The sequence below is a fragment of the Neophocaena asiaeorientalis genome, unplaced genomic scaffold, assembly GCF_003031525.2.
Source record: "Neophocaena asiaeorientalis asiaeorientalis breed wild unplaced genomic scaffold, Neophocaena_asiaeorientalis_V1.1 scaffold523, whole genome shotgun sequence".
Lineage (NCBI taxonomy): Eukaryota > Metazoa > Chordata > Mammalia > Artiodactyla > Phocoenidae > Neophocaena > Neophocaena asiaeorientalis.
Window position 1 is genome coordinate 1,146,771 of NW_020175436.1, and position 14,939 is coordinate 1,161,709.

Genomic DNA, 14,939 nt, shown 5'->3' on the forward strand with positions numbered 1-14,939 from the left:
TTAAATTCTTATTGTGGAATGCGAAAATATTTTAATTTTTACATATAGTCACCATCTGTATCTTTGTAATATACGGAATTATTAAGGTTGACCAAAATTTGGTATACATAAAGCAAAAAACAGTGTGTTCCCCAAGTTCTTGTAAAAAGTAGGGATAGATTAAATAAACGGACGATTGGATCTTTTATCAGAATAAATAGGCTTCTGTCCAAAACCGTTTGCAAACTTCTGTTTCTGATGGGTTTTTGGTGACCAGAAAGCATCCTCCCAAGCTAAGCGTGTGTATCTTTCAAAGTTCTGGATCATCAGACTCATTCCAACATGTCCCATGTGCCCTGGGGACTGTGGACTTCACTCATTATGCAGTAGTGAAGCAGCTGAGAAAAAATGGGAGTCGTGATATGCCTTTCAAAGTATTATAAGCTCTGGTTTTTCATAATGGAGTTCTGGAGAAGGTAAGTGATTTGCCAAGAAAAGCCTTTCTAGGCCATGTTGAAAAGGCTGTGGGGTAATTTTGCAGCCTCTATCTTAGCATGAAATTAGCATACCCCAACCCAACCTCTTGATCTTTAAATATGTTACACAAGAAGCCTTCTTCCACCCGATCTTTGAGCCACTTAATGGAGTTCTGTCCGTAGAAGTTAAGTTGAAAAATTGACCCTCATCTTTACTGTGTTCCATTAGGAAAAGCCATCTTTCCCTGACTCTTTCTAGACCCAAGTGTAGATGACGTGCCTCCATTATATCAGAGACATAATTAGTGCCCCTCACTCTCATCCTTAGGGAATCAGAAGCAGTCACATTATAGCCAAAGGTAACTCTCACTATCAAGTTTCACCCAAGCCGAGAAACTGGATGTGTCAGAAATGGTAGAGTTTAAAACTTGCTCTAAAAATAACGTGTCTGGATACCGGCCACCATCTTAAGTCTCTTCCTCTCCAGGCCCTCTCCCCGTAAAAACCCAAAGTGGTTCTCAGTAAGTTTAGCCTGGAAATAAAATCCCCTCACTCCATCAAGAAATAGCTCCAAACTTAGAGTACATGCTCAAAATATTCATGATGAAATCATAATCCTATATTTATAGTCTTTTGGATTGTGTATGAAATTCTGTTTCCCATGGTGTTTTTCGTTGAAAGGGCCAGACATGGAAAGCGGGCTCAGAGGATGACCCAGAGAGCATCAGCCTCAAGGAGATGCTGTTGATCATCATTGTGAACGGGATGGTTGTGTGACACCCTCCCTCTTCCCTAAGCCCTACCCACTGCCCAAGAGTCGGGTCTCCTCCCCAGCCCATTTCCAGATGGTCCCTGGTTTAATGGTCCTGTCTCATCACCCACAAAATGTGAACTGGCCTTCCCAGTAGGAAGTGGAGTCGGTGCCTAAGATCATGCCCCTGTCCTGATCCTTCCTGTCCTCTAGACTTCCTCCCCATTTTCACTGAGGGAGATGGTATGGATCTTAATGGTTGGAATTTGATGATTCTCTCCATGGCTGGGTGTCGAGAGCCCCATGCAGCAGCAGACCTGCAAAAAGCTTTTACTTCTCACCCGGGCAGTGGTGCAGGCTGATTTGTCTTTGGGCACTGTAATCCTGGCAGATCCACGCGGCAGGGAAGAGAAAAATTTCCATTCACAGACCCCATCCGTCTTGGAGATCTTATAGAAGGTCTCTCCGGATCCCACTGGAATGCGCACCAGGTCCTTGTGCTGCCCCTCCAGGGCGTGGCTGGGTGGGTGCAGAGTATAGCCCAGGGCATGTTTGGAAGACTGCTTTCGGTGCAGACACTGGATTCTCAAGACATTCTGAAAGGCCTTTTTAAACTCTTGACTGGAGCATGGGTATATAATGGGGTTGATGCAGCTGTTTAGGTATCCGAGCCAAAATGCTATTTTAAAAACTGTTTCTGAGGGCCTGAAATCAGGAAAGAAAGACCCTGGAAGAAAACACACAGATTCATACATGTTATTTGCAAGCCAACGGGCCAATTGGCTACGAAAGTAAAGCAAACCAACAAACAAACACCTTATTATAGCTTTAAAAAGTTTCAAATGATTCCCAATGCATTTGAGTTTTCACGTTTGACTGACTGTACCCTAGGAACCCCTTGGTAATATCCTCAAAGGCCATGTGCAATGTTATTTAAGGGAAAAGACCCAAAGGGTTAGGGCTGTGCTGGTTCTTAGTGATAAAACATTACTTGGTGTCCGCTATGAAGCTTTAAAAAATGAAAACGTGAAATTTAGGCTGAGTCTACGTATGCAAATTGTTTTTCCTGAATTTAAAAATAAGTTGAAATCCATTCAAAAATTCATAATAAAATAGGGTCACCTGAATGTTCCCTTTGTTCTTTGATGCAGTATTATACAGGCACAGCCTAAATAATTATGAAATCTTTCTCTCCTGAATATTGGAGTTGTATATTTTCATGAGAATCCCAAATTCATAAAATATTGACTTGGCCAACTTTGGCCAGTGATTTTTGATTATTTTCCTTTGATGATGCCTTTTGACATTACAGTATACTTGTCTGCTCAAAATGCTCCAGTAGCAACAAAATGCTTGTCCATAGCTTGACATGCAGGGTCCTCCGCAGTGCTAAACCTACTCTAGATTCCTAACATTAATACTTCCACTCTAAGCAGACTCACTACAAACTTTCCCCCAGATCATTGCTCATTTTTTTTGTTCTCTTAAGTTGGGTCCAGATGTCTAAAATGCTCTTTCCTGTCCTCTTCACCTATTTTAGGTGATTTAGGTGAAATCCGCTAATTTACGCGGCAGGGATCAAGTTTCAGGCGTCTTTACATCTTATGTGGTCACTATCTCATAGCTCTTGGAAGCAGAATGGCAAAAGCATGGAACCCTAAAGCAGGAACTGTCTTAGAGGTTATTTTATTCAATTTCCAAGTTAAAAAAATGATGATTAAAGTGGCTGTCACAAACTTAATAACTACAGTACTAACATAGTGATGGATAAAGAGATATAGAACTCCAAACCCAGTGTTCTGTATTCTCTGCACAACTTTTTTCTTTTGCCTCAGCTGAATAAAGGTCTTGATTTTATGTCTTTCTTTTTCTCTCTGCTCTAGAGACCCATCAGAGTCATGAAAAACTGATGGGTAGACTTAAAAATCTACTCTGGCAAGCAATGCCCTGAAATTTTTCAGAGAATCTCATAAATATAAACAAAGAGTAAAGTTAAATATTGCAGAGCCAGAGAAGGCAAAATGGTACAGTGATTAATGAGAGCATTTTTTTTCTCTCTGAAACACACTCCCTGATAAATTCAGTTGTCTCAAAGAAATTAAAACACACACACACACACACACAACCACACACGCAGATGATGATGTTAAGTGAGAAAGTATGATTCTTTACTTTTAACATTTTCCTATAATTATAAGTTACTCATACGGAATGTCTGATTTGGAACAGGCTAAATACTTTACATACAATTTAATCATCATTAGTAACATCAAGAGTTACATGATTCCTACTGTATAGCACAGGGAACTCTACTCAATACTCTGTAATGACCTATATGGGAAAAGAATCTAAAGAAAAGAGTGGATATATGTATATGTATAACGGATGCACTTTGCTGTACAGCAGAAACGAACAACATTGTAAATCAACTAGACTCCAATAAAAAAATTTTTTAAAGTTATATGATTCGTATCGACATCCCCATTTTACAAATGAAGAAACTGGTTTAATGAGATTGAATAATTCAACAAAAGTCACTCAGCAGATGGTTACTGGGAGGGCTGGGATTTGTAATTGGGAAGTCTGACTTTGGGGCCTTTGTTCCTTTATCGAGTCTCAAAATATATTAGAATAATACATCTCTAGGGAATGAGGTTGGTGTGTAGAGAATGATGAGGTGTACAGTTGGGGGTGTTGAATTGGAAAGATGGTTTTTCAAACTTAAGCAGAGAGGTGAAGAAAGCAGCCAATACCAACATGAATGGTGGTTTTGTGTGAATGTAGTCAGTTCCAGAAAAAATTCATCTTAATTCTGATGCCTATATGTTGTCCAATATATCTTCCTGATAGTAACAGTGACAGGATTAAGGGAACCTACTTCACAAGGCAGACCTTGGCTCAGGATTAACGAGAATATATGAGCAGGGCATGCCCCAAGTTACCTTGTCTTGGAATTTCGCTATTCTGTAAATCAGCTAGAGAGGGAAATGTATTTCCCTTATTTGAAGAGTTTAAATTAAAAGAAAAAAAAAACACATGAATTCTGAATGTGAATGCTAGTGAGGTGATTTGGGATCCTTGGAATTTCCCATAATTCCTTCAGGGACACTCTCTGTGCTCACAGAGCCCCGTTCTGCATTCAGACATCTCAATATTTCCTTTTAGTCCCTTTCCTCCCATTTCTCTTCTCTCCTTCGAGGCCCCCTTAATGCCAGGTCTGGCCGACGCAGCGCCAAGTCACTCTGGCCTTCCTGTTGTTGTCCACAGCTTCGGAGGTAAATACTGGTCCTTTCCCTCATGTGCCCTGCTCAAAACACCCATTTCCTCACTGCAGCTGAGGTAGAGGGTGAGAAAGGAGATGGTTAAAATGAATTTACACTAAGATTTGAAAGTCAGATAGTCCAGCTTTAACCCTGCAGTAATACTGTGTTGCTAATCCAAGCAAATCTCTAGATTTTTGCCTTTTCAGATAGTGAATGGGAGCGTCTTCTGGCCAGAGGCTTTCCCATAAACGAAACCACTTGGTTTATCCCACCAGGTGTGTGACAGCACCTAGATGTGTTTAAACCTAGCATGATCTGCACACTCCCAGTCTGATGAGCCCACAGGGGCGGATCATGGGACCTATTTCTCCTGCCCACTGTGTCCATCCTCCCTTGGGGGTGATTCTCTCTTGGCAGCTCCCAGCTGGGGTTAAGAGAGAGACTCATAACTGTGCTTCTTTCAGAGGCTTTCCAAAAGTTAAGAAAAGACAGCACAAGGCTGTTTCCATCCTTATTTATATTATTCACATCTTTAGATAGCTTCCTTCCCTTCATTTTTCCTCTCCTAGGAAGAGAAGATTGAGCTGGGATCAGGCTTGGAAAAGAGTTGTTGCTTCCTGGTCTCGATCAGGGTGTGCTCATCTCGGTATCCACTTCCCTGCTCAAATCTTTCCACTCAGGCACCATCTTCTCTGAACTCCTCACAATTTCTATTCCCAACCTCACTTTCTTCTCAGATCCCTCTCTTCTTGATGACGATGGTGTTTTTTAGACTTGGAAAGCAGCTGGACCATGCTTCTCTCTGTCGTCCACCCGTCATGGCATGGAGCGCCAGGGTTGAACCTGCCTTGCTTAGGGATGGGCACCTAAGACCCAGTCACTAGGTTGTAAACTCCCTCTGAGCTGGTACCATGTCAGTTTTGCCTGCTCATGGAGCTCCAGGACCTAGCACACTGCTGGCATCTCAAAGGCATCCTTCTAATTTTTGCTGAATGAATAGCCGATTCCTTGAATGAGCTACTGAATGAATGAATGGTCCTCCCCATGACCCTGCTTCACAGTGTGGCCTGGTTTCTGCTCTGCCTGGGTCATAGCTCTTATTTCTCTTCCTGCCCCTGCCTTCCTTCTGTTGTCTCTTTCTTTTTTCTTCAGCCCAGTTTCTGCTCAAACCTCTGCTTTTCTCTGGGCTGTTATTACACTATTTTATTTTTCCATGCTGCATCACCTGGTGTCTAACACTCTAGTTTTTCTCCCCATGCTTCACAGGAAGAGCCAGACTTTTGAATTATCCACAGAAGCATAAGGTCTCCTATTGTTCTTGTCACCGTAGGTATGTTGTGCTCTTCAACAACTTCTGTCCAGACTCTGCTTCAAGAGGAGCAAAATAGCTTCTGGCTTAATTCCCGGGAACCCCTCGCCCTGCAGGCCCGGTCATCCTTTGCATATGAAATTTGCCTCATTTAATTCTTGAGCTTTGGAAAATCCCCAAGGCCCTGGGGACTCTTCCCTTCACTGAGTTTTCCTCCACAATTTGATCCTGCTGCAGAATTTCTGACTCTTCTTTTCAGGACCCTCCAAACTCCCTGATCAACTAAAACTTGGCCAGACTGAGATGGGCAGAGCATGAATGTATCCATGAACACCATCAACATCTTCACCCTTGGAGAGTCAAAATCTTGGCTTCCGTTGTCAGGGTCCCTAGATTCCAATGAGAAATTGAAACTGATGTGTTTGAGGGATGCCACTTAAGTCTCATCACTTGATGTCCCCTCCATTGGAAGCATTTGACTTTTTGTTTCTGATCTGGGGCTTATCTGTAGGCTTATGACGGTGGACACTGGGGACCATCTTAGTGAAGGCTGTGCCACTAGAGTCACGTTTTAGCTACAAAGTTACAGCAAAATTTGCTCTCAACGCCCCCAATACAAAGAAAACCATTTTCCGGCCAATGCTGGTCTCCTAAGTGAGTTTTCTCCACCAGTGTTCCAGTTCACTCTAAGACACAGTGAGGATAAAAATAGAGTTCTCAAATTCCAACCCAGCACTGGTAATAGAAGGTTCCTCTTCAGTTCAGCTCTTGCAGAATCAGGGGACTCGGTATAGAAGCAGAGTCAGTCTTCTGGGTTCTAACCTCCCAGCTTCTAAGCTTCGTTTCACCTACCTGAAAACTTGACATCTTAATGACAACCTTGAGAGACATTGGGTTATGACAAACCCTAATTAGCTGGAGTCACAGAATGCTAGGGTGTGAAGAGTGGCAGAAACCTAGCAGGCACTGTCAACCTGTCCTGTACAGATGAAGGTAGTACAGGTGGGAAGGGAGAGTGGTTCCCACAAAATCATCTGCTCATCTGTGGTCCAGTCAGAATGAGACCCAGACTCTGCTCTGCTTCCCCCATTTCTGCTCCTGGCCTTGTGCACCACGTGGCAACCCCAGAATGGCTGGGAAGTGTTAACGGCAATATGTCTAGCTGTTGTCACAGGATGACAACAGGTTCTGCAGAGATGATGAGAAAGAAGGGGGAGGAGAGTAGTATCATCAATAACTACATCATTTTAAAAAGTTGTACTGTTCAAACACTGGGGGAAAAAAGCAGTGGGTGATGATCTTGGAAGGGCTTATCTGAAGGGTATCACATTCTGAAGACTGGAGTTTGAATGACTGCAATTTAAAAAAAAATATGGACTCCAAAGCAGAAGCTAATGCTATGTGACCGTAGGAGACAATAACCCTTAATCGTTTCTCTTTGTCCAACCAGTAGTCTCTCCACACGTCTGGTACCAGTCCAATGTGGCCGGTATACCTCTAATGAACAGGGGAGACACACAAGCTATTACACAAATAGATGGCCAGTTCCCCAGGCCAAGGAGCTCCAGTGCCAAGCAATATTCAGGCCAGATCAGTTGGCATCTTCTGGCCAGGAAAAAAGTTCTGTCCCATTGATGTAATTCCAGAGAAAAGCTGTTGGAATCAGAGTATGAGCACAGACAGACCCAAGTTTATTGTCATCCTGGAGTCTACCAGATGCCTCCATGTTTCGCTGCTGGTTTTCCTGTGTCACAGTGACTTGCCTGAGCCCTCCTGAGGTTTATCCAGGGGCCACCCTTGGGCAAGTTTCAGCCAGACAAGAATATTTAGGTTAGCTACCTGGAATGGTGGTCAGAAATCCCTAAGAATGCTGACCGGATTAACTGCAGACTAGAACCGTAGGCTCTCAACCCAAGATTCATGGATAGACTTCCCATGAAATGAAATACAGTCTGTGTATGAACAGAGATTTTCCTGAGAACAGGAATTCAGCTTTTGTCAGCTGCATACAGTGGTCTTGGAGACGCAAAAGATGGCTGAGCCTGCCTCCCAGCTACTGAGCAAAAGCTGAACCTCTGGCTGGGGCACGTCACTTAGCCCATATGTCCTGATAAGAGCATCCAGCTTACGAACATGGTAAGAGGATGCCAGTTTACACCTCTTTAGAAGGACCTGCTCTTTCCTTCTCCTAGTTAACTGGGACTTGAAATAGCACAGCTCTCACCTTGTGCCTGAGGGCAGTCATCTGATTGCTCCCTGGAGAGAGTTAATATGTTGGGTCTTTTCTGAACTTTCTGGAGGGAAACTTGAATAGTCATCAAGGTGAGGAAGGATGGTGTGGGAGGGTGTAGTGAGCAGGGGAAGAGAGGCACATTGTTTGCTGGGTATATAGCATTGAACAGAACAAATCTGGAGCACTGTGGGGACCCAGTGGAGGATGGGAGCACTGCCTCTTTTCTCTTTTTCTGGGGACTGAGGTATATCAGCCTATGGTTACTGTTGTCAAAAACCACTGCTTCTTCCAACCATGGTGGGGCAAAAGGTTGGTTGGGGAGACATTTTCTCATACCTCATACTTCTGCAAGTGGGAGACATTCTTCATGGGATCTTTCTGGCTGGTCAAGTGTAATTCTGCAGAATCAGGGATTTTATCCTGGAGGAGTCCAAGCTGCTGGAAGTAAAGCTCCTCAAAGAGTTCCTCTCTCCAGTTACCGAAGCCCCAAACAATATTTCTCCTTTTAGCAAAGAGGACTGTGTCTCCCAGAACATGCATGTGAGGCCCCCAAACCCACGATGACTTGGGAGAGAATGACTGACCCAGGTGCACTCCACTCACCAGGTACATTTCCCTAGAAGAGCTCTTTGTGTTGCCTGTTTCCTTTTGAAATGAATACACAATTCAGACGATTTCAACAGATTGCAAGATTTTTTTCTCCTTTACTTAACAAAATATATTTTGATTCAGGAAAGCGATAGTAATTAAGTCACGAGTTCTTTTGTAGGTTGTTTCCTCAAAAGCAATCTCCTTTCATAAACCAACTTATTTTCCAAACTTTGCCTTTTTTCATTAAGGTCACCATTGTTTCATGAGTCTCACGTTAGAAGCATCTTCTTATCATCTCTACAAAAGCTTTCTCCTACCACCCAGTGTAAAGAAGAGGCGTCCTCAGGCGTATACCTGTGAGTGTGGTTTCTTTCTTTCATGGCATGTACGATTTCTTTTTTTTCTTTCAAAAAATTTTTCTTTTTTCTTGTGATGAGGATGTTTAAGATCTACCCTCTTAGCAAACTGCAAATGTGCTACTGTATTATTAACTATAGTTACCATGCTGTACGTTATATTCCCAGGACTTATTTGTTTTATAACTGGAAGTTTGTTATTTTTTGATCCATTCACCCATTTCATACCCTGTAAGTCGTCTTGTTTACTTGTTTTCTTTGACAGTCTCATTCTCCAGAGTGTCTAATAATCACTCCAGTGGTTTTCTTTTGGAAAACCAAAACTGTCAAAAATGATACCCAAGTCTGTGCCAGGAGGGATGATTAAAGAAACTTGTGGGGAGATGGCCAGAAGGGAACAGGGCAGATTGAAAGGGGGGAACTCGAGGTCCTAGGTTAGGTTTTAGGGAAAACATCCTGATATCCATCCTGGAGATCTGTGTCTTCTGGAGGGAAAGAAGGGCTGGGAGGAGAAATCCCAGGGTTGTCATGAGACACACCTGTGTAGAGGCATGTGTGACACTCTGAGGCCCAATGACAGTGAGTCACACTGAGTGGGAATGGCATTTGCTCTTCTGTGGTCCAGGCTGCTGGTGGCTCCGGGGTACCCATGCTCCTTGGCAACATGGGGGCTTCACACACACACATCTAGGGCCTAAGGTGCTATGGCAGACGTCATCTGCTCACATCCAAGGGGATGGGACAGAAAGCAGTGGAAGCCATGAGGGAAAATTCCCAGAAACAACCAAAGGAAGGGGAGGTTTTTCAAGGGGATAAGGGAACCTCATAATAGTGAGATCCGCCAAGATATGTGTTGTACATGATCTTTTTGTTGCTGATAAGATCAAGTTCAAGCTCATCACCTTGTCATTCAAGGCCCTTCGTCATTTGGTTTCACCAGCCTTAACACGACATTCTCTCCCGTTATTCATTCACTTAACAAGTAATTTGCTTAATGCCTTCTACGAGATAGGCACTGTTGTAGACATTGGAGATAGAATGATCAGGAAGATGCACAAGGTTCCTGCCCTTGGAGTTTACATTTTATAAGTATTTCCAATAAACACCTGTTGAACTGAATTGTGAATTTCCAACAGCAAGGCTGTCTTCTTGCCATGGTTGACTTTTCTGTAACTCTGTTAATCCACCAAGGTGACTATGGCCTCTGCCCACACGGTTGTCACCTTCATTCTCCTGCTCCGCTCTCAGTGACCTGTCCCTCTCCCCTAGTCAAACTTGGATTCCTTGAAAATCTCTCTGTCTTCAAAATTGTGCTTAAAATCCAGTTCATCCATGAACCTTTCCTTCTTGATAGTGTAACTTGTTTTCTCACCTCCCCTAAGCATTCGACCTTAATTCCTTTTCTCTATATAGCACTCGTCACCATCTTCTACGCTTATTTCTTCTTTGTCCCTTTCCTTGAATACGAACTCCTTGAAGGCAGAGGTTTTTGTCTTTTCATTTCACTGCTATGTCCGCAATGCCAACAACAGTTTATAACATATAGTAGGCTCACAACAAATACTGTTGAACGAATAACACAATCCTTACTTTTAATGTCTCTCTAAAGACACATACTACTCCTTATCCTTCCTTTAAATTTCCTTCAGTGATGAACAAAATTCTCAATAAATGTGTATCAAATCAATGGATGACATTTGTTGATGGAAGAAAATGACATTTTGTATAAAACTCCTGCTTCAACCACTTAAAGGTGGAAATACACTCTTAAATGGAGAAACAGAGAGTGTCTTAACTCCCATTCCAACACTTTATCTTCCCGATCTTCAAGACACTCATATTTACACAAAAATAAAACCATTCTACAAATAATTTTGTACAGCTAAGTTATAGGCACTTCATAAAATGATTACTTCCAGTACTTATAAAGACATTTTATAGGGCCCTGTAGGAAAGGTCAGAGCCTGTCATTAAGCCGCGATAGTCATCAACAGTCTCGCATATTTGTGGGATGTGAATCCAAGGCCAAACACCACAAATCCGAAGCAGTGACAGAAACAACCAAAATCGGTCGCCCAGGGAGGAAGCATGGGAGTTCCTCACGATGATGTGCCTTCATGTTCAGCCTAAAGGCTACTGCAGGCTCTGTTCCAGAGTCTGGCCACCAGGGACATGGGGGAGTTGGCCATGTAAGAGGTGAGAGGTCAGAGGTGACCAGGGGAGCCAGCAGGGACTGTTGACTCTGGACTGAAGGTAAAGATATGGAATCTGAGTTCTCTGGACAAGTCCCTACTTGGAAATGACATCCCAGGTCCTCTCACTGGCCACTGGGTCACCCAGAGGCATGTCCCCTGATGCTGTAGGCATCCTCCAGGAATATCATCTAGCTCAGTTCAAGGTAGAATACAAAAAACACTTTGCTCTCCACCGGGAGCTCCTGCACATCCCCTTCCCCTGCCTGGGTTACACCAGGGATGGAGATTTCCTTTGGCCCCTGCTACTTCCCCCCAGCCCTAGACTCAAGCTGGACCAGACCAGCAGAATGCCTGACCTCCATCAAAAGCAGATGGTATTCAAACTGACATAACATACACGCATAGGCATTTTACTAGCTTATTTTTCAAAATAAAAGGTGCTTTTGGGGAAGCTGTAATCTGACTTCTAAATATAGCTGGGCAAACTAATTTTAAAATGCAGAAAAGGGTTGGGAAATTTTACTTTTTAATTTTAAAAGGCAATAGAGTATGGCCCTGTTTTGATTATAGACACCTTTGAAAAAAAGAAATGACTATGCCTCCATCTTTCATAATAAATGCAATGCCGAGACATCTCAGTGTTGCTTGCAGGAGACACTCTCATTCTTTTCCAACTTAACCAAGCCTTTTGCAGTCTCAACTGAGAACTGTCTGACACTCTAAGGGGGGAGATGGAGGTCAGGGAAGCTCATCCATTTCCATGGTTTCGATTTCTTTTTTTGCCTTGATGAATTCTCCAATCTCTATCCTGAGGCCCTAAGCTGGCTCCTAAGCTCAGTTCTGTATACACAACTATTACCAGACATTTTTCCTGGTGTTCCCAAACCATCTCATCCTTAACATAACCAAACTGAGTTCACTGTGTCTCACAAAACCTACTCTTTCTTCTCTGGTCCATCCTCAGTAGATGGCACCCCTTCCCCTAAGTTGTCCCAGCCAGAAACCCACTGTCACCCTCAACCCTTCACTCTCCCAACTCTTCCACTCCATCCAGCCACCCAGTACAGACCACAGAACCTTCATTCTTCTTGTCACCATCCATCCTAGTTCCGGCCGCCATCATTTCTAGCTAGGATCCCGCATCAGCTTACCAACTAAGCTTCCTCTCATCTCACTGCCTTCCAACCTGCTTTCACATTGTAGCCAGAGAGAGTCTGAGAAAACAAGGCTGATTTTATCTTCCTTGATTAAATCATTTCAGTGACTCCTCACTGAATTCAAGATCTAGCACAAATCCTGTACTAGGACTTATTAGGTTCACGGGTCTGGGACAGTGAAAATCCACTTTGCTAGATAACTAGTTAGTAGACTATGGTGATGCCAGTGCCATTCAAAGACTCTAGTTAGTATTCTAGAAAAGTAGAAAATTATAACCAACAGGAATAACGGTGTGTAACTGTTACCTCAAGTGAGTGATAGAGCATTTTTTCTCGCTAGGATATGGTTTAGGGTTACAGATGTATCATTAAGGAGTCCTTAATCCTAAGGAACAAATATTTGGCTTCCAGACAGAATCATGCCCACTAAAAAGTCTTCTCAAGGTCAAGGAATAGAAACCACTTATGAATTTCCAGCCGTTCCAGTGGTAGTGATGACAATGGTTCAGAGAGTTTTGCAACATCTGGAAGGTCTGAGTTGGGAATAAAGATGCCTGGAGGATAGACATGGAAAATGGTGAAGAAAAAGCAAAGACACAGACAAATGCCTTCGAGGCTTCCTGTAAAGAACTAATCCCGGGTGCATGGTGTGATTTTCTGTTACCAAAAACAGTCATGTTTCTAAGGAAAGGTTGTTCCCCACTGTGGTGGTTCCCCTCTGAAATGCCCACCCACTATCTGCTCGTCAGGTGATTAATTCAGAACTCACTAGATAATCGCAAACAATAGTTTTTGGATGCACTGTTAGAAAAAGTAGTTTCCCTCAGCAACTCCAGCCCAGCTGGGTTCAGTCCCCAGCCAAATGTGGAAGCAGCAGAACTTTTACCTGGACTAGTTGTCAATTTGTCTCTCTCTGGGGCTTCCCTGGTGGCGCAGTGGTTGAGAATCTGCCTGCTAATGCAGGGGACACGGGTTCGAGCCCTGGTCTGGGAGGATCCCACATGCCGTGGAGCAACTAGGCCCGTGAGCCACAACTACTGAGCCTGCGCGTCTGGAGCCCGTGCTCCGCAACAAGAGGCCGCGATAGTGAGAGGCCCGCGCACCGCGATGAAGACTGGCCCCCACTTGCCGCAACTGGAGAAAGCCCTCGCACAGAAACAAAGACCCAACACAGCAAAAATAAATAAATTAATTTGTCTCTCTCATTCACAGAAAAATTTCCATGGGAAGAGAAGCAAGCTACGTTTTGTCAACATGAAAATAATGATACTTATTGTTGTCTCTTATTCCAATTTGATTCTGGTGGGTTAGAAGTTAGCTCCACTTTACATCTCGAGATGGTATCAGTGTTAGCAAGTGGCTGGCTTAGGAACATGCTAGAACCTGGGGCTCTGGCAGGTTTCCATTTTCCTAGTAGTTTGGTTTTTTTCAGAAAGCTTACATATCTAAGAATAACTAAAGAGGGATGCTATTAGCAGCAGGGAGACCAACTAGGAGACTAGTACATTAATCTGTCTTAGATTTCTGACCAATGGCTAAAAGCTGTAGGAAATCAGATTTGGGCTGCCCTGAAAATAAGTCTTAGCATCAGTGAAAGTATCCTAAGATAGGATGTATAGCCACTCACTGAAGCATCAGACCGGGGACCCAAGCATCATAAAGCATCCTATTAAAACACTCTTAAGGGAGCCTTCTAACCCTGAAGTTTTAGAACTCCCTAGGAAAGCAAACAGTACTGGGGGACAAAACATTGGTTGTTGTGAATGTCTTGCTTCCTTTTTAATACTGCAATAAAGAAATTGTGCATTGGAAGGATTTTAAGAGGCACATACATATAAGAATATGGACATGTTATTGGATCTGACAATTTACTCAGCTGATTTAACTTTTTCTGGGAATGGCATGTATTACAATAATCTGTAAATTTTCTTCATAGTCTCTTTGGGATCCAGCATACATATTTTGATCTAAATTGTTGTTGAAATTATTTATAGCCACTTCCCATAAACTCTTGAGGCACCTAGAGCCAAGCGGACATCTGGGCTACAAACAGATCAGGATGGGAATATGCAGAAAGGGTAAGGCACGTACTCAGGGTTACACAGCTAGTGAGCAGAAGGGCTATAGATTAAAAATTCTTGTCTTCAGACTCCCGCTTCATAAACCTTTCTATTCATTAATACACTGAATTTTTCAATTGCAAGAGTAGAAATATCTCTGATTATTTGGGAGTGCGCAGAGAATCTGCTCTAAGAAATATGGATGCCATCAAGATTATTATCTGTAGCTAGCATTTAGATATTAAGTATATAGCTTGAGCCCTTGCTTATTTTTTGAGCTCATGACCCATACATGCATCTCCACTTAGATGTCTCACACGAACCTCAATATTAATCTGTCCAAAATGACACCCTAATCTGTTTGCCTTCCAGTATTCCCCATCTCTATAAATGATACTTAACATTCACTCATTTGTTTGTGACAAAAACATGGCAGTCAATCCTGATACCTTCTTGATATCTCCAGTAGACTATACCTCCTAACAATGCCCAAGTCTTTGCACATCCCTCTGTCTCACTGTCATGGCCCAATCCAAGCCACCACCATCTATCATCTGCAAGAGAGTCTT

At 43.0% G+C, this 14,939-nt stretch overlaps 1 protein-coding gene across 1 annotated transcript in view; it reads right to left on the bottom strand.

Annotated features, from left to right (window-relative positions):
• Positions 1–447: 447 nt before the first annotated feature.
• The window catches only part of ADRA1A (adrenoceptor alpha 1A), an 82,201-nt gene continuing 67,709 nt past the window's right edge, over positions 448–14,939 (bottom strand). Inside the window, exon 2 of the mRNA XM_024767738.1 lies at positions 448–1,933. Coding sequence (XP_024623506.1) covers positions 1,416–1,933 — 518 coding nt within the window. The 3' untranslated portion in view covers positions 448–1,415. The remainder of the gene's footprint in view (positions 1,934–14,939) is intronic.